Source organism: Lontra canadensis, unplaced genomic scaffold (genome assembly GCF_010015895.1).
Source record: "Lontra canadensis isolate GAN:19392208 unplaced genomic scaffold, GSC_riverotter_1.0 scaffold29, whole genome shotgun sequence".
In the NCBI taxonomy this organism is placed as follows: domain Eukaryota; kingdom Metazoa; phylum Chordata; class Mammalia; order Carnivora; family Mustelidae; genus Lontra; species Lontra canadensis.
In genome coordinates this window covers 5037401-5057990 of record NW_022631023.1, presented here as the reverse complement: position 1 = coordinate 5057990, position 20590 = coordinate 5037401, and the positions used below count along the sequence as shown (strand labels likewise).

The following is a 20590-nucleotide window of genomic DNA, read 5'->3' as shown; positions in this document are numbered from 1 at the left end:
TGAATAAATGAAAAAAAATGAGGGCCTTTTAAAATACAGTGATCTTTGGCTTGGTCTGTTTGCTAAAGGAAGGAATTATTTTTGTAGTTTTTAAGAGAGGAAGAGTAGTATGCTTATAATAGAACAGTTATTTCTCAATGTTAGAGGCAGTCAATTTTTTTTTTTAATGTTTGAAATGCATGGCCTCTGAGAAGCTATATATTTCCAAAGGATATAAGCTTCCCTAAGCTGTCAACAGAGACAGGGATTCTGCTTTACTGAAGGCAAATCTGGAAGCTATTTGGTGAGGGGAATGCAGCAGGTACATAAATATTGCCGTTCTCTCCTGGATGGCATTTAGTCAAGATGGTAATTGGACAAAGCCTAGGTAAGATTTAATTTATGACACTGGAAACTAAAATCCAATGGCTTCCCATCACAACCAGAAAGATGGCCTGGCCTTTGCCCTCAATGTTTTCCCTCCTCCCTTACAGAACACTGAGCCCACTGTTCTCTTGCCGCTCTTTGAGCACACAAAGCTCGCTTCTGACTTGGGTTCTTCATGCTTGGTCATTCTGCCTGGCGCTCGCTATGCCTTGTTCCCTCACCTTACTCAAGTCTGCTCCAAAATCTCTTGGAAAAGTCTTCCACTGTCCACCTGACCCGACCCGACATACCTTTCCTATCCTTATCACTCTCAATCCTCCAATTTCATAGAACATGTAGATACCTGACATTGTGTGTTTGTTGTCTCTTTCACTGGAATGTGAGTTTTATGGGGCAGGAACTTGGGATTGCTATTTTGATCACCACTGTACCCCAGCACTCAGAATATCTGGTGTAAAATAGATGTTTAATAAATATTTGTTGGAAGAATCAATGGATCAAGTAAAATGATAGCACAAATATGGTATCAAAAATTGGATCACTAAACATAGCAATAAGGTAGTAGCCTCATGTAACTTTTAGTTTCCTTGCCAAATAAAGGTCAACTCGAAGTCTTTTGCATGGTGTTTGTTTTCTGTGTGGCAGCTCATCATTAAAAGCCAGAAACAGCAGATACATCATAGGACATAAAGAATGTGAGAACACGGACCTCCTTTGGAATCACAGAAAATCATCGCATCAGGGGCTTTCTTCTCAGTGATGCACAGCCAATAATAGGAAGCAAAGGGCACGTGTGTTCTGTCATTATGTCTAGTACTTTCCCTTCAAATGGCTTCATTAATGCCAAGGTCACCCGACTGAGCATGACATTAGGGAGATCATCGGTCCACAGCAAGTGTAAGCCATGGGGCACACACATAAGAGCTAAAGGTTGTTTGGTTCTTTTTTCTTTTAATTTCCCTTCTGATAACAGCTAATGTATTTTAAATTAAGTCTCTATAAATCTTCCCAGTGACCCGAACAATCAAACACTGTACTAAGCTCTATAATGATCTGAAGTCATAAGACTGTAATAGAAGGGATGACTGAGAATTGGGCTCCAAAATTCCATTGCTGTCACACACATTCATTCTATACCTCAGCTGAATTACCTTAGTTGTCACTTTCATCTCCTACAAGCAATTTACCCCCAACTGCTGTAGTTCCCTCAAAAATAAATTGTACTTTTACCTTTAGACTACATTCCTAAGGCCTTCATTCTAATTAATCACCTAATGCATGGATTTCCCCATGACCTCTTCTGTGGAGTGTGTCCTCAATCATGTTCCAAAATCATGTGGATGTGAGAGGCACAAAGAGACAGACAGAAAGGGTAGAAGGGTGTCATCACTCACTGAGTGCTTATTATATACCAGGCACTGGGATAAATACATTATTTAAGCCCCAGAAATTCCTGTTAAGTATCATTCCATTTTATGAATCAGAGAATGGAGGTAAAGAGAGGTTAAGGAATTTACCCAACGTCACACAGCTAACAGGTGTCCCGATCATGATAGGACTGAAAGGAAGAAAAGAGTAAAGAAGAGATGAAGGGAAGAGTTCTGGGGATTCACGTTTGCAGGCTAGTGGGCTTTCCCTTGGCTCTCCTGTGCACACAGCACAGTCCATCACCTGCCCCCAGACTGGTCTTCCTACCTCAAGGTGATCTGTTCAAAGACATTTGTAGTTCTCCATCACTTCCTCCATCAAGCCCATATTTGTTGAAAATAACAGGCAGATGGGTAAACTCTGACCATGGCACAACCTCTATATTTTGGCTGTTGCTATCCCTCCTTGACCTCAGAACATATGCCTGGACACCTGTGTCCCCTCTACTCATTCATGCAGAGTCATCAGAGGCCTCTGTTGCCAGCCAGGAGCCAAGGTCATGCTGTTACCTTGTTACCTAATTAAATTGTCTCAGCATCTCCAAGGGGTAAGTCTCACTGTTCCTATTTTACAGATTAAGAAATTGAGGATCAGAGAGATTCAATCATGTTCTCAAAGTCACCTGAAAAATGAACAAGCAGAAATGTGGACCTTGATTTTCTTACTGAGAGACTAAATGTTGCATTTTTATTCTCTTTCTAAACCCTACTCACATCAAGGCTGATGGAGCTCACTCGTTCCATGAAGACTTCATGGAACATATCAAACACTGGTCTCTCCCTTATTAGAACTCATTCTGCTCTTGTAATTACTAGTCTGTCTCTTGAAGGCTTCCAAACCACCCTCTTTGTGACAAGGCAATTTCAAGGTCTCTAAGCTCCTCATTCTGATTCTGTTTTTTTCCAAACCACATCTCAGACCAAAAACTTTAAAACCTCCAAGAGAAAAGAAAAACATTTCTAAACTCGAGTTAAAGATTTAAATAAAGACGCATATAATTATTCTCTAATGCTGTTTGCTATTTTCAAGTGGGTTTTGTTTCCCTAACTATAGCTTTGCTTTTTTTTTTTTGTGAACCAAGTAACAACTGTGTTCCAAAGTTAATGTTAAGTCCACATTTTGTAATATGAATGCTCTTTCATTCTAAATGGCATAAAATGATAAGATTCTTCATCTTACCTAAAACATCTATTTAGTTGATTCATAACAAGATCCAGCTGAAGGGATGATAAAATTGAAATACTTGGCCACTTAAATTAAAAGCTGAAATTTGAGCAGCTGCCTGATTCTTAGCAGTTGAAGACAAGAGGCTGTCACTCACAGCAGGCATTAGCCATCCACAGAGAAAGCTCCCTGTCCCAACTATTATGTGCTGAGGCCAGAGGGAGAATGGAGGAGACAATAAGATATCTCATGTCCCACTCCAACACCCAGCACAGTCCTTGGCCAGCTACTCTTGGGGAGAATGTCTGTCATCAAGGCTTCTCACACACTTTTCTCAATTACTTAGCCATAGATTTCTGCAAAGTATCTTCTGAGTTAACCCTAGCTTTGTCATCCCTGCTACCACCACCTTAACTTCAACCATCACCACTTCTCATGTGGACCACAGAGCCTCCCCTCTGGGCTTCTGGACTCCTGGTCTCACTTTAATGTATTGATTTTTTTTTTCTTTTGTTTAGATCTCCTCATTCAATTCCCATGGCCTCCAGACCTCAGGACACAGAAACTTCCAGCTGTGAACCAAAGTTAGCTCTGTGTCTTACCCTCCTCCGTGTTGGTCTCTAGCCACTCCATCCTACCACATCAGGGAAATAAGTGTATCTGCTGTCTCAAGCCTCCCCACCACCACAGGTGACATACTTTCTTCCAGGAATACATTTCCTTCCTTTCTCTCTTTTGTAACTCCCTGCTGTATTTTCTAATGGCTCGGGAACCCCACTCCCTCCCTCCGGGAACCTGCCCATGTGTCTCCTAACTTAAATTTGGTTAAGTTTCCTTTCTTCTTCATAGTTGCCCTGCAGCTTGTCACACCAGCCTGTGGGACTGTCACCTGTCTCTCTCCCACTAGATGGGGGCTCTCACTGGGAAGAAAGAAACATTCATCATCTCAGTGACTATTACAGGGCCTAGAAATTATAACTATGTGCTAAACACACTGCTGTTTCATGCTGGAATAAGAGAAGGATGAAGGAAAGAAGGATAGGAAAAAATGCTATCATTCAGTTGTGGGTATAAAATAATATATTTGTATCTACCAATTGATGCTTCAAAGAGCTACAGCTCAAAATATCTTTTTTCTTTTGCTAGCAAGTAAAACAAGAAAATACTAAGCTCATCAAACTAAAAATTTTTAAGGAAAAAAAAAACACAATAAAAATGGCTACACATGGGGCACCTGGGTAGCTCAGAGGGTTAAAGCCTCTGCCTTTGGCTCGGGTCATGATCCCAGGGTCCTGGGATCGAGCCCCGCATTGGGCTCTCTGCTCTGCAGGGAGCCCGCTTCCTCCTCTCTCTCTCTGCCTGCCTCTCTGCCTCCTTATGATCTCCATCTGTCAAATAAATAAATAAATTAAAAATCTTAAAAAAAAAATGGCTACACATAAGGACTTTAAAACAGAAAATGCTTTATCCAAGATACCCTGTAGTCCTTATTTAATTAATCCATTTAGCCATTACCATGATAACTGAAATTAAAGAAAAGTAGGTTCAAGCTGATTGATTAGGGTTTATTTAAGGTGACTGATTTTCTGAAATCAGAATGATGACCTTTTATAGTATCTATAAAACTTACTATTAAGGAGGGCATACATTGTGATGAGCACTGGGTGTTATAAGCAACCAATGAATGGCTGAACACTACATCAAAAACTAATGATACACGACATGCTGGCTAATTGGACATAATAAAAATTTTAAAAAAATTTATAAAAAAAAGTGCACTCTAGACCTAACCCAATTCTAAAGTTTAGATGAGTGAATCATAAAACCATCCCCATCATAGCATAAGCTAAAGGAACTTGTATACCTATGTGCCTTCTATATGCTGTTAAATAGAATAAACAAAAAAACAGGGGCCCTGGGTGGCTCAGTTGGTTAAGCTTCTGCTTTCGGCTTAGGTCATGATCCCGGGTTCCTGGGATTGAGCCCCTCGTCAGGATCCCTGCTCAGCAAGGAGTCTGCCTCTCCCTCTCCCTCTGCCCTTTCCCCTACTCTCTCTCTCTCTCAAATACATAAATAAAATCTTTAAAAAAGAATTAACAAAAAAACAGATTTACTAAAAGCCATGTTGAAGTTAGAATATGTTACACATGTGGTATAAAATGATACAGAAGAAAGCGTTTAAATAATAGCCTTTCATTTTAAATCATTGAGGATTGGAACCAGAAGGGAAGCTACTGTTTATTGGTTTGAAGCCAGCCACTAACCTGTGACATCTACTGCTTTTCTATAGTCCCTTCCAAAACACCATCCAATTTTTTTTTAACAAAATTCTCTTAATAGAAAGTTGTTATTTTGTAAAGTAAGTTTCTTAATTATTTCATTTTTGAGGAATTTTGAACCTTAGGAAGGTTATCTTTTCATATTTAAAAAACTGAAGTACAATTTATATACAGTAAAATACATAACTTTAAAGCATATAGTTCGATAAGTTTTGACAAGTGCATAAATGCACAAAACCCACACCCCATCAAGATTTAGAATATTTCCACTCACCCCAAAAGTTCTCTCCTTGTCAGTTCCCAAACCCCCTTCCTACTGGCAACATTCTGATTTTTATTTCTATTGATTAGTTTTCTATCTTGGAAGCTCTTGTAAATGAATATAAATTGAATACATGACAAATATGTTATGAATAGAATACACTACTCTTTTCTGTGCGTCTGGCTTCTTTTTCTCAGTGTACTGTTCTTCAGAGTTGTCTGTATTTTGTGGGAATTTGTAGTGTATTCTATTTACATTTAAACTAATTATTATTGATAGGGAAGGACTTGTTCTGGACATAAACAAAATGTTTTCTCTGTCTTGTTCTTTTGTCTCTTATTTCTTCTGTTACAGTGTTCTTTTGTGTGTGTGTGTGTGTCTCTCTCTCTCTCTTTTTAACATTGACACACTTTAATTTTGACTCCTTTCTCTTTTTCTTTTGTGTACTGGTATATTTGTTAACATTTTTCTGTACACACCCATATCATCAGCACATTATAGGCACATCTGTGCCTTCTATCACAAATGCCATGCCTTCTATTTCTTATTCTTGTCTAAGCACAAAGGCTATGACCACTAAAACAATACTGATAGAAAAGCTGAGAGCAGACATGCTTATCTCATTCCTAATCATGAGGATAAAGAATAAAAGCACTATGGATTTTTCCTAGGTGCCTTTTATTCTAGTGAGAGAGTTACAATTTTTTGTTAACTGGGAGTTTTTTTTTTAATTAAGAATTAATATTGAATTTTAGTAAATTCTTTTGATCTATTTTAATGTGTGATTTTTCTACTTTATTTTGTTAATAAACAATATTATAATATATAATAACCTATAGATTAATTTTGAATGTTAAACCAAGTTTTTATTCCTGTAATAAAGCCCACTTTGTCATGATATGTTACATTTCCTTTTTATTGCTGATTTGACATGGTAGTATTATGGTAGCAATATTATATTGACATGTTATATTGACATAGTAGTAGTATGCCAACTATTTTTGCACCTATATGCATGAGCAGTAACAGTTTGCAAAATTTTTTGTGTGCCATGACTTTATCAACTTCTTTATCTTGAGGTTATGCTGTGTCTAAAAATTTGGGAACTCCTCCCTTTTCCTTGATTACCTGAAGGAGTTTGTATAAGGTGCTATTTTCCTTAAATTCTGCAAAAACTTACAAACTAAGCTCTCTCAGTCTTCAGTTTTTGTAGGAAGGTTTTTATAATGGATTCAAACCTTACAACGGACATAGGGCAAGTCAAATGTTCACTTTCGTATCTATTTGGATAATTTATATCTTTGAAATCATTGATCATTTGATCTAAATTATCAAATATACTGGCATAAAATTGTCCAAAACATTTCTTCACTATCCTTTTAATTAATGGCTGTAGGAACTGCAGTTATGTTTGTCTTTGCATTAGTTTTCTATAGCTGCTGCAATAAATCACAACAAACTTAGTGGCTTTAAATGACAAAGCTTAAATTCTTATTGTTCAGGTGATCAGAATTTTAGAATGTGCATTCTGTAGTTGTTTGATATAATCTATAAATACCAACTAGGTTACATGGGTTGTTAGTGTAGTTTAAGTCTCTTTTTTTACTAACTTTTTGGTGTTTATTCTATTAGTTAATGAGAAAGGAGGGTTGAAATCCCCAATTGTCATTGTTTATTTGTCTGTTATTCCTTTCAGTTCTATTTTGTAACCATGTGTTTGGATTTCTATTATTAGGAGTATCTGTATTTCAGATTTTTATGTCTTGTTGATGAATTAACCCTTTTATTATTTTAACATGTCCTTATTTGATTAGAGTAATATTCCTTACCCTGAGATTTAAATTTAATTTAATTTAATATTTTACTTAATATTAATACATTCAATTAAGCTTTCTGTGATTGGTGTTTTATACAATTTTACTTTTTACTACTTATGTCTTTATATTTAACAGGTACCATGAACTTGAATCTTGCTTTTTAATCATGATTGATAATTTTTCCTTTTTAATTGGTATGTTTAGTCCATTTATACCTAATGAAAGATTGATATAGTTGTATTTAAGTTTTCCATCCATTTTCCATCTCTCCTTTGTATTTTGTCCCTCTTTTCCTACTTTTTTCCCCAGATAATTAAGTATATTTTAATGTTCACGTATCTGTTCTGTTGGATTAATATCTATACCTATTTGTTTCATTTTTGATAATTGCTCAAGAGTTTGCATTAAGCATATTTAGCTAACAACATTTATGTTCAAATAGTATCATACCACTTCAGAGATAACATAGGATAAATTTTACAAGACTAAAATTCCACTTTCCTTTTTCCTATTCTTTGTGATATTATTGTCTATTTTATTTTTGCATGTTATAAATTATTATTGTTTAAACTCCTAAATATTTTAAAGGAAATGAAAATGATAATAAGGTATATCTTATCTTTAGCCATAAATTTATTATATCAAGAGATCTTCATTCCTCTTGTACATCAATTTCCATGGAATTATTTTCTTTTAGCTTCAAGAACATTCTTTAATATTTACTGTAGTAAAATCTAGCTGGTAATTAATTCTCTAAACTTTTGTCTAAAATGTATTTATTTCACCTCCATTTTTGAAGAATATATTTTGCTGGTTATAGAATCCTAGACTGATAAATGTTCCTCTTCCACCCCCTCCTTTCAGCACTTTAAAGATACTGTTCCATTCTGTCCTTGCTTGAATTGTTTCTGATGAGAAGCCTAAAGTTTTCTTACTTGGTCCTCTTGATGTAACAAGTCATATTTCTCTGGTTACTTTTGATATTTTATTATTAGTTTTGAACAATTTAATTAGAATGTGCCATGGAATGGTTTTTCTTTATGCTTATTTTTTGAGAGTTCTATTGTTCATTTTAATATGTAGATTTATATTTTTCTTCACATTTAGAAAATTTCCAATCATTATTATTCAAATGCCATTTTTCCTTCCACCTCTTTTTAAGAGTCTATGTATATGTTGATATATTGGACATTTTCCCAAGTTTAGTGAGCCACTGTTTACTTTTTTTCCATCTTTTACCTCTCCATGAAAATATCTGAATAATTTCTCTTGCCCCCTTTTCAAGTTCAGTAATCCTTTATTCTGCAGTATCTAATATCTTATTAAATAGATCCAATGACTGTGGAAAGAGCTGAGATGCCCTTCAACAGATGAATGTATAAAGAAGATATGGCCCATATATACAGTGGAATATTACTCAGCCATCAGAAAGGATGAATACCCAACTTTTGCATCAACATGGGTGGGACTGGAGGAGATTATGCCAAGTGAAATAAGTCAAACAGAGAATTATCATATCATATCAGTATCATATCATATATCAGTCAATTATCATATGGTTTCACTTACTTGTGGAACATAAGGAATAACATGGAGGACATTAGGAGAAGGAAAGGAAAAGTGAAGGAGGGGAAATCGGAGGGGAAGATGAACCATGAGAGACTGTGGACTTTGAGAAATAAACTGAGGGTTTTAGAGGGGAGGGGGGTGGGGAGATGGGTGAGCCTGGTGGTGGGTATTAAGGAGGACACATATTGCATGGAGCATGGGGTGTAGGACATAAATAATGAATCTTGGAACACTGCATTAAAAACTAAGGATATATTTATTGTATGGTGACTAACATAAAACAATAAAAAATGAGCCATTAAAAAAATAGATCCAGTGAATTTCTCATTTCAGATATTAAGTCTTTCAGATCTAGAAATTCTTTCTGGTTCTTTTTTAAAAAAGTATTTTACATTTACCTTCTTGCATTCCCTAAGTATTCACTTACTGCACATAACTTTTCATTCGAATCCTTGAAATGAGATGATAGTTGCTTGAAAACCTTGTCTGCTAATTCCAACATCTGCATGTCCATTAGTCTGTTTCTTTGTTTTTTCTTGTGTTTACAACTCACATTTTCCTCCTTCTTCACATATCTAGTTACTATGTGTAACACATTATGAATACGCTCTTGAGAGTAATGATTTTGTTGATTTCCTTTTAAGAATGTTGAATGTTTTCTTGAAGATATTTCATTTACTGGTGAAGCTTTATCTTGTCAATTCTCTCTTAAGGCCTTTTTAGGGTTTGTTTAGAGTAGTCCTTATTCCAGGGATAGATTAGCCTTCCTCTTAGTGGCCCCCCTAAGATTTTAATAGAATTTTTGTATGTTCTTTACTCTGGCTATTCAGAACTCCATTATACCCCAGCCCTGGGTAACCTCTGATGTCTTTATTGATCTCAAATCTGCCTGGTGTTTCTTCCCTGGTAGAGGTCATGCAGTCTCATCCTATGCACGTGAAATGTAGTATTCAGCTAAAGACTCAAAAGGAGATTTTTAGAAATCTTTCTCTAAACAGCTCCCTACTTCCCAGTATTCTGCCCTGCAAAATCCCACACCTCAATAGTTTCTAAATTTCTGTGGGTATTCTCCACCCAGAAAGATCACTGTTATCTACTTGGGCTCTGTATACCTCTGCCATTGTTTGGAATGTGCCCCAGGCAGAAACCTGGGGTAAATTTTGGAGCTCAACTTATATACTTCCACTTTCTCAAGAATCACAACCCTCTGCCTCCTGTTCCACTGCCTGGAAATGGTTGTTTTATATTTTTTCCCCAGTTTTATAGGTGTTTTTTTTTTTCATGATAGGCGTACAAATCCATTACCTGTTACTGTTTGAAGGCCCCATTCAATAAATGTTATTCTTTATTTTTAAGTTACTTGAACCAAAATCTGCCTCCCTGAAATTTCCAATCATTTCAGTTGGTTCTTTCTTTTGGATTACCCCCACAATGGTTCTTACCATAGTGCTTTTAATGTATGTTATCGATGCAAAGAATCCAATCCCAATTCACTAACTCAAGGACTTTGATCCTGTAATTATCTCCTCTTTATCTTTACCACGTTTCTCTCCTCTCTACTGACTCATTCACAATGGATGTAAGTTTCTCTTGTCCCATGTCCCATGTCCTCTTCAACTTCCTCTCTGTTTTTCTGCCTCCCATCATAGCAATGTCTCTGAAAATATTAAAATAATCGTACATATTTCCTTGAATTCCCACACATTCATTCATCTCCCTTTCTGTTCATTAGCCACACTAATCAGACATTCACTGCAACCACACCACTCTTCATGGTCATAAACAATGTCCATCTCCCTAAACCAAATAACCAATTCTTATATTTCCTTTTTCTATTTCCAGTGGGATTTTATATACATTATTACCTATGTTTCTTGATATATTTATTAATTTGCTTCCAGGGCACTACCTACTGTACATCTTTTTACTCTATAGCCTTCTCCTTTTCCCTGTTTCTTTTCCTGATTCCTGGAAACTGAAATGCTAGAATGTTTTGGGTCTGGACCCTCCTGGAACCTGAAATGCTAGAATGTTTTGGGTCTGGACCCTCTTGTTTTTTCCCACATCATTGTTCACCATGTCACTGTTATTCTTCACTTCTTCTCTACTTCTGTTAAAGACTTCTGTTTACCTTATTAAGCAATAAATGTTATTCCTCTTATTTGCAGCATTCACTTTATAAACTTTTTTTTTTTTTTTTTTTTTTTTTTTTCTTTTCCACCGAAAGATATCGCAAACTCAATTTCTTCTTCTTACTTTAACCATTGCCACCTTCATACCCTCATCCAGGGCACTTTTTATCTTACCTGAACTTCCAAAATGGACTCTTAATAACTACCTCTACTATTTGGACCAGTCCATTCTTCAAACAACTGCTAGTGTTATAATTAAAAAGATAAATCAGGCCATGTCACTGACCTGCTTAAAGTCACTAATGACATCTCTTCATATTTAGAAAAAAGTCCATACTCCTAAAATAGCATATTCAAATAATCCAGGGTGTTAGGACTTGACTTTGCTGTATGCTAAGTCCACTTGGGGGTTCTACTAATGCCTGAGCCCCACCTCCAAAGATGGCTATTTAGTTAGTTTGGGCTGCAACACAGACATTAAGAATTTTAAATCTCCCCATGTAATTCTAATGTGTAATAAAATTTGAGAAACACCAATAGGAGATTTTTGGGGGGAAATCAAAAGAAATACCTCAGAGATCTGAAAGCTGGATCTACTCCCAAAGATTATGTTTCAATTGGGCTTAACTGGGGCCAGAAAAGAATTATCAGTGTTTTCTTAAATCTGTTAAGAGATTCTATGGTTAAATCTAGATTAAGGATTACTGTCCCACAATATCTTGTCCTTGACCACTTCTCCAATCACTGACCTGCTTGTGAAGCACATTCCTTTTCTCAGAATTATCTTACCTCATTGGTGATTTAATGTTAAGTTCACAGAAGTTCATTCGCCATATTTGAGGAATAACCACATGGACCCACTAATCAGATTGTGATCAAACACATCACCCCTGAAGCTGGGCTCAACTTCAGTTCATCTGACCTTTGCCCTTGGTTACCTTCCCTACAAGGGCAAGTGATACAAACAACATTGTGTACATTTTTGTCCAACATTCTGTTTTCTGACTTGCATCCCTCAGACAGATTCTTCAGGAGACAAGATGATGTACTGCTTTGTCCTTCACAAATACTAGTAAAAGTCAATTCCTCTTATAAGAAAACATTTGGAAAATGGATACCGCACTGGCTCCCATTTTTATTTATCTTCAAAAAATGAGAAAGAAATTCATGTATTCCTATTCTTATACTCAAAAGCACAAGGTAGAAAGAGGAAAAAATATCACTTGTATATTTAGCTTGTATGTGACTGAAAATATATTTTCTTGCTCAGGGAAAACCTTTTCTTTTTACAAATACAAAGTTGGTTTCTTCACATAAAATCTAAATATGCTTCAGTCTCTTTTGTTGGCAAGTACATATTACTCTTCAGCCAGAAAGGGAGAGATGTCATGAGGACACGGTCCAAAGATTAAGGAAGGACATAGGAATCTGTTGCTCAGAAAGAATCTGCTCAGATCTATCAACTATCTGGAAAATAATGGAAATCAACCTCTTCTAAAAGTTACTCTGAGAGCCCAATATTTGGAAACTTAAAAATGCAAATAATCAACATTAACATAAGCCTTTAATTTTACACAGTTGCTTTTGCAATGTGGGTAAAAACTATACTAGAGCATGAATGCATGTAGCTCTTGGAGAATCATAAAACCACATGTCAGTGCCCAACGGACTTTATAGAATACTAGCTGCTCATTTTGCAGATGAAGAGTAAAGTGTTCCTGGGAATTTGGTGACAAGAATACAGATTTGAAATAAGACAAATGCTTACATTTTAGATGCATTGAGTCCCCTGCCAATATCTTCTACAAGCTAGCCCATTTTAATTTCTAAATAAATAATCCCCTGTTTTGTTTGATTTAATAAATGTTGTTATAGCCTCCTAAATTAATGAGAGGTGTAATGCCAAACAGAAGAGAGGAGCCAAACAGATTTCTAAATTGAAACTATCTTCACATTTCTAAAGCTAAAACAAAAAAAAAAAATACAAGAAGCTACTTTTTGCTATGTATCAACTGTACTTCAGTAAAACGAATTAAAAAAGTCACTGTTTTATGAATCTTTAGAAAAAGTGTGATCTGACAAAAAATATTTGACATTTTTAAAGCCATAACCTAAAACATAATATCATAAAAAGTGCTAAATAGAATAAACACAATACAGCAGGAGCTTATGAACTTTTGTGGCCAATGTAGTGAAAGCCTAGCTCCTTCATTAAACCCTACTCCCACCTCTTCATGCACACATTTCTTAGTTGTTAATTACTTGGAGCTCCATATTTTAGGTAAATAAAATCTTGGTTTGGTGTTAGTAGAGTTTGTAGTGGGGTTTATTTTAGAGGGATGACAACAAATTCTATGAATTCTTATTCTTTTTCCTGTTATTTCAAGCGAACGCTCTCTGTGAGCATTGTTGAACTTGGCTGCGTTGATGCCACGCATCCTATGTCCCTGTCCTTACCTCTCACAATCAACTGGCTTTGGTGCTCCACCGCTGCGGCCTCATTCCGGGCGATACAGGTGTAATTCCCATTGTGCATGAGGGAGAGATTGGAAATCCGCAAAGAGCTTGTGAAGTCAATGTTGTCGATGGTCACCCCGAGGCTTGCTGGGATTGGCCGGCCGTCCTTCTGCCAGGTGATCGTGATGGGCAAGTCCCCTGAGACCACAACACAGGGGATAAAGACCCGCTGTCCAATGGAGAATCTTGGAAACTCAAAAGGTTGGATAAAAGGTGGAACTGAAAGAAAGAAGAGAACACGTAAGAGAGGAAGGTGGGTAACAAGCCGCGTGCATGCTCTCCGTTCTCTCTTCCTACACCCTCTTGCATGACATTGAAAGAGGAACACAGTCGCTGCTGTAGAATGTAAATACAGAAAGTAGGAGAAGAGTGAAATTGTGCTATCCCACTACTTGATTTTTCTCATCGTTCTAAATGAAAATCATGGCCTAATTTGTACCTCGGCAAACACGCTTAATTTATTTCGATAAACTTTTAGAAAATAATCATTTTTGAATGAAAATATTTCTGACTCTGCACTCTTCATGTAAATGCTGTGAAAGAGGCATTTGGATTTGGTTTTCCTTAGAAGCTTTTTTGAAAATTATGTGTATAAGAAAAGATTTCTTTCCCGCTTCTCTAATACTAGCACAATCATTACCATTCCCCCTTTAATGCATTCCATGGCTTGCTAATAGGCGTACTTTAAACTTGTTCAAGAAGGGATTCTAATTTCATTGTTAAACTTTTTTTTTTTCCTTCGGACTAACATCCAACAAATAGCAAGTGTCAATGAAAGAGACTTATTTTATGTGAGGATGATCACATCTTTACTCTGTACTCCTCAATTTTGCACATTCCACACTAAATGGTGAACTGATCCGTGGTCAGTTTTCTGTGCTGTTATGTGTTGTCAGTGAGGATAAGGTTACAGCCTTCAACCTGGCCAGCCACGGACACAGCCAAGCTCAGTCTGGAAAGCGCTTTTCTGATTTAATTTCCCTGATAAACTCCTCTTCACCTTCTCACCTCAGGACCATTTTTCTCAGGAACATCCTAGATGGTGTCACAGGATTTCACAGTCATATCATGCTTAAATTGGAGCCAGAGAAGCCAACTTTGAATCCTACTTGGTCACTTATGGTTGGTGGGGTCATGAGCAAGTTATCAATATGATCTTCCTATCAACCCTATGGGGTTGTTATGCGTAGTTTCACTTTGTAAAGGGGGAAACTGGTTCTTAAAGATATGACCTTGCCCTTGGCCATAAATCTAGTTCACTAAAGAGTGAGAGCTCAGACCTTATCAATTTTATCTTAGAGACTTGGAAATATGCAAAACTGTCAACTGCAATAATTAAGCACGCAATAACTTAATATGAACCAGTTACTGTACCAGATGATTTCATAGAATTAAATCAGTAAATAGTAGGGTATCTGCAGAATTTGTTCACTAATCAATTATAGGTACATTTCAATAATCAGCTTGGGGGAGATTTAGGAGATAAAGCTGAGAAACATCTGAATGGAGGGGTGCCTGTGTGACTCAGTCGTTAAGCGTCTGCCTTCCACTCAGATCATGATCCCAGGTGCATTGGGCTCCCTACTCAAAGGGATGTCTGCTTCTCCCTCTCCCACTCCCCCGGTTTGTGTTCCCACTTGTTCTGTCTCTTTCTCTCTGTCAACTAAATAAATAAATAAAATCTTAAGAAAAAAAGAAAAATCTGAATGGAAACCATTCATTGAGCTCCTGGTATGTGTTTGACGACCCTGTGTGCCGGGCACACAGCAATAAACATAATACACCAGCCTCTGTCTGGTGGAGCTTTCATATACAGTCATAGGTAGTGGAGGTCAACAGAGCAAAGCTGTGGCTACTCTGCTATTTAATATTATTATTACTACTATTATTACCATATGCTTTCAAAAGCATTTAGGAGTAAGAACGCAGAACTGCAAACACAGCCAGAGTTAGATGGTCTGTGAGTCAATGGCTCAAGTTAGGTGTGACCAGAGAAACAAACAAACAAACACCAAACAACTTAAGGTGCCAGTGCATTTCATGTCAAAATTGCTGACTTCTGACAGTTTACTGATTTTCAATGGGGAGTTAGAGTTTTGGATCTGCAGTGAGTTGATCTGACACTAGGAGAAAAAAGTCTTGGGATGAGCTTCTACCTGGGTCTGGTAGAAAAGATCAGTTTGGATTAGGCTATGATTATTCACAATTGATATTAGGCAGGAAAAGTGCCAACTTGTAGCAAAGGTGCTTGTATTTCTCTGTTGCCCCAAATGACATAAATATTTACTATTGGTGTACATATTATTAACGCTTAATAAACTACCTTTTCTTAAATAATTAAATACATTAACTCTTGTTTGGTTCCTTACACATCAAAACTTGGTTATCAGTCTACTTAGACAAATCTAGGCACTCAGACAAACTAAGCTTGGTGCTTGTTATCTGAATTGCAGATCATTTTTGTTTTTAAGATGAGAACTCTGGACCCAGACCACCTGGGTTTAAATCCAGCTGTGCAACTAACTAACGCTTTCAACTCCACTCTGTGTCTCTGTTTCTTTATGTGTGGAAGGAAGGGGTTGTTGTGTAGCATGGATGAGTTAGCAGGGTGTTCACAAACTTCTAAGGACACCTGAATCCCTTGTTTAGCACAGGTTCTAAATTGTGAGCCTTAAAGGAAAGGAAAAAACAAAATGGTCAAGTTGAAAGATCACTTGGCAAGGGAGAGGACTCCATTTCTACAGTTATAGTAGGGAGAAGGAAAATATAAGGATTTACTTTCTTTTCCCCAGATCAAGAAAAAAAGTTAAGACATAGCATACTCTCAATCTATTCAATGAGAACATAATATGTAGGATGTAGAATATCAATGATTATTAAATATAAGAATGTCTGTTTCTGAGAGAAAAAGAAAGTTGTAGAACAGAGAAAGAGCAGGTGTGTGTTATTTTCAAGAACAGAGGCAAGAAGTAGCTACTGAGGAATCATTTATTTGTTTGATAGTTTAGAGGCAAGTGCACCTGAGTGGGGGGGTGGGGAGAGGAGCAGAGAGAGAGGGAGGGAGGCTCTTAAGCAGGCTCCACACTCAGCGTGCAGCCAACCAGGGGCTCAGTCTCATGACCTTGAGATGATGACCTGAGCCTAAATCAACAGTTGGATGCTTAACTGAGGTTCTCCAAAAAGAATCATCATTTAAAAAGAAAACAAAAACAAATTCTACCCTTTCAAAATTTCTGGAATTCATTGGTTTATAGAATTCTAAGGGAAATGATCATAGTCCCAGGAGTAAATTTCAGAAACTTGAACCCCAGAGCAGCACTCCTGATGACCCATGCCTAAAGACCTACACCTCCAACGCAGTGAAAACAAGCATCAGGAAGCCCATGTGCTCACTCTCAACTGTGAATTGAGAGTGACTCAACTCTCAACTCTCAAACAGGAATCCCTTCTTTTCAACACAGTGTTGTGGACTATCACAACACTCAGATGTCTCATTCTTAGCCTAAACCCAAGGCTGAGAATGCAGACATGCTCATATGGGCTCAGTGAGAAGGCAGAGTTTACAAACAAGGGGACCAGACATAAATTTATAAAGAGTAGACAGAAGAACACAACATGCACAGCAGCTGGGGGGACACTGCCCTTCATTGCCAGTGTGTTCACAGCTAATACACAATCACAGTATATAATTAAAGTAAGTACTTCGTTACATACTCCAAATCACAAGTTAGATTTAATGTTTTAAATGGAAAAAATGTGTATCAAAAACATTTTACAATAGAGCCAGCCAAGGAATGCTTGGATGGCTCAGTCAGCCAAAGTGTCTGACTTTGGCTCAGGTCATGATCCTGGGGTCCTGGAGTCAAGCCCTGCATTGGGATCCCTGCTCAATGGGGCACCTGCTTCTCCCTCTCCCTCTGCCTCTCTCCCGGTTTGTGCTCTCTCTCCATATCTCTCTCTTTCTCTCTCTTCCTCTTAAATAAACAAATAAATAAATAAACAAATGAATAAATAAAATCTTTAAAAAAGTTTAAAGATTTTATTTATTTGACAGAGAGAGAGATCACAAGTAGAGAGAGAGAGAGGAGGAAGCAGGCTCCCTGCCTAGCAGAGACCCTGATGTGGGACTCGATCCCAGGACCCTGAGATCATGACCTGAGCTGAAGGCAGAGGCTTGACCCACTGAGCCACCCAGGCAACCCCTAAATAAAATCTTTTTTAAAAAGTTAAAAGAAAATACAGCCAGCCAAGAATGTTGCTCCCAGCAAAACTATAATTCAAAAAGAAATTTTTGTCTATTACTGAGAGTGGTGTGTTAAGATCCCCTACTATTAATGTATTCATATCAATATGACTCTTTATCTTGATTAACAGTTGTCTTATGTAGTTGGATGCTCCCATATTGGGGACATAAATATTTACAATTGTTAGATCTTTTTGGTGGATAGACCCTTTAAAAATGATGTAGTGTCCTTCTGTATCTCTGACTACAGTTTTAAGTTTAAAATCTAATTTATCTGATATGAGAATCGCTACCCCAGCCTCCTTTTGAGGCCCATTGGCACAACAGATGCTTCTCTATCCCTTCACTTTCAGACGGTTTTTTTAAACTTTTATTTTTTAAAATTTTATTTAATTTTTTCAGTGTTCCAAGATTCATTGTTTATGCACCACACCCAGTGCTCCATGCAATACGTGCCCTCCTTAATACCCACCACCAGGCTCACCCAACCTCCCACCCTCCGCTCCTCCAAAACCCTCAGCATGTTCCTCAGAGTCCATAGTCTCTCACAGTTCATCTTCCCCTCTAATTTCTCCCCCTTCACTTTTCCTTTCCTTCTCATAATGTCCTTCATGTTATTTTTTATGCTCCACAAGTAAGTGAAACCATATGATAATTGACTTTGCCTGACTTATTTCACTCAGCATAATCTCCTCCCATACATGTTGATGCAAAAGTTGGATTTCACCCTTTCTGATGGCTGAGTAATATTTCATTGTATATATGGACTATATCTTCTTTATCCCTTCGTCTGTTGAAGGGCATCTTGGTTCTTTCCACAGTTTGGTGATTGTGGCCATTGCTGCTATGAACACTGGGGTACAGATGGCCCTTCTTTTCACTCCATATCTTTGGGGTAAATACACAGTAGTGCAATTGCAGGGTCATAGAAAAGCTCTATTTTTAATTTCTTAAGGAAACTCCACTGTTTTCCAAAGTGGCTGCACCAACTTGCATTCCCACCAACAATGTAAGAGGGTTCCCCTTTCTCCACATCCTCTCCAACACATGTTGTTTCCTGTCTTGTTAATTTTGGCCATTCTAACTGAGAGACAGACTTTCCCAGATAAACATAACAGAAATTCACTTCTAGGGCTGTCCTACAAGAGATATTAATGAAATTAGTTCAGGTTGAAATGAAAGGACACTAGGCTATAACACAAGGCCATATGAAAGTATGCCGTTCTCTAGTAAAAGTAAAGGCAAATATAGAATATTGTATTATTGCAATTTTTATGTGTAAATTCACTTCTAATTCTTGTATAGAATTTAAAAAACAAAAGCATGAAGTCTATGAAACTGTTAATCGTTATACAACTTTCAGAAATGCAGGGCTGGACACCAGGATCCTGGGATCATGACCTGAGGTGGAGGCGGAAGCTTAAATGAGTGAGCCACCCAGGTGCCCCCTAAATTTTCTTAAAGTACCCCAAATCTTATATTTTGCATGCCTAAGTTATAAAATTGAAGGCAAAAAGTAAACCAAGTGAACCAAAGCAAAAAGTAAACCAAGAACAAAAATGTTCATAATGACTTGCTAAAGCCAAACACCCTGTTTGAGACACACTGCTTGCTTTATCTCGTTCATTAGTTCACTTCTTAAGGTAAATCCTCTGAATCTTGTTGACAGTGCAAGCTTGTAATATCAGAGGACAAAAATCTGGAGTGTGGCCTACAACAGGTTGGGACATAACCTTCCTACACGAAGCATGTAAATACCTGCTAAATGTCGCTGATTACCAGGTCTGTTGATACCATTCTCTGTGCCAGTGGGGCTCCTCTCTCCTAGGCAGTTGGGAGCCAGTGAATCCAGCCAAATGTTCATTTCAACTCTTTCTCTTTCTAAATCCTTAACGAGAATGTTGAGTTAGGCTAAGACATTTCTATGTCTTGTCCCTCAAGAATTAACTGTATATTCTTCCCCACAGGGGAAAAAGGGAGCTTTTATTTTCTTCCCAGAGAGAAGTATGACATAGGAAATGAAACATGAGTTGGGTGTCAGCCAAACTTGGGTAATTTGCAGTGTCTTCCTGGTCCACTTTCTCTATGTCTGCGATTCTGTTTCTTCATGCATAAAGTGATGACAAGGAACACAATTCATGAGTGTTGGTGGGGGCTTCCTATAATGTACAGGCAGAGGACCGGGGGTGCACAGAAGCTGCTCAGCTTGCAGTGTTCTCTCTTTCCTTTCCCTACATTTTTTTTCCTCTCTCCCTTTTTTTTTTTTTTTTTTGACCCAGAGCCCACAGTTCACTGGGAAAAAATCAAATACATTACATGGATGTTGAGACACACAGAGGCTGTACTGACACTGTTGTGTATAATTTCATTAATTCCACATTCATCATCACTTCTCTAGTGGTACCTTAATGCCCTGGTCCTCCATATAGTCCCCAGGTTGACAGCGCCTGCTCTCAGACTGCTCAAAGAGCCTGGCTTAAGCCAATGTTCTGGGCTACAACAATGGATAGTCTCATCTTCCCAGCTCCTTTTCCCCATTCCATCCAACAAGCTCTCTCTTCTTGTCCTTCAAGAAGTTTTCGTGTTTTATACCTTGCATGCTTCATGAAATGTCCACAACTTGAATCTGTGAATCCTGCCCATTATGGGAATATGAATCCCACAGCTGATTTCTGAGAGTTCAGTCCCAATGACATCTTTGGTGCCTGTACTCCCACTAGACATGCCCAGGATGGGCAGAGGCTTCCAGGCCCATACTGTCCCCTGAAATGAAAGCTGTGGCTCTCAAATCACAAGGTCGATGAGTGTGTGTG

The 20590-nt window shown here is 37.6% G+C and overlaps 1 protein-coding gene across 1 annotated transcript in view; it reads right to left on the bottom strand.

Moving 5' to 3' along the window:
* DSCAM (DS cell adhesion molecule) overlaps positions 1-20590 on the bottom strand; it is a 655321-nt gene that overhangs the window by 247167 nt on the left and 387564 nt on the right. The window contains exon 9 of the mRNA XM_032865305.1: positions 13475-13753. Within this exon, the coding sequence (XP_032721196.1) occupies positions 13475-13753 (279 nt within the window). The remainder of the gene's footprint in view (positions 1-13474; positions 13754-20590) is intronic.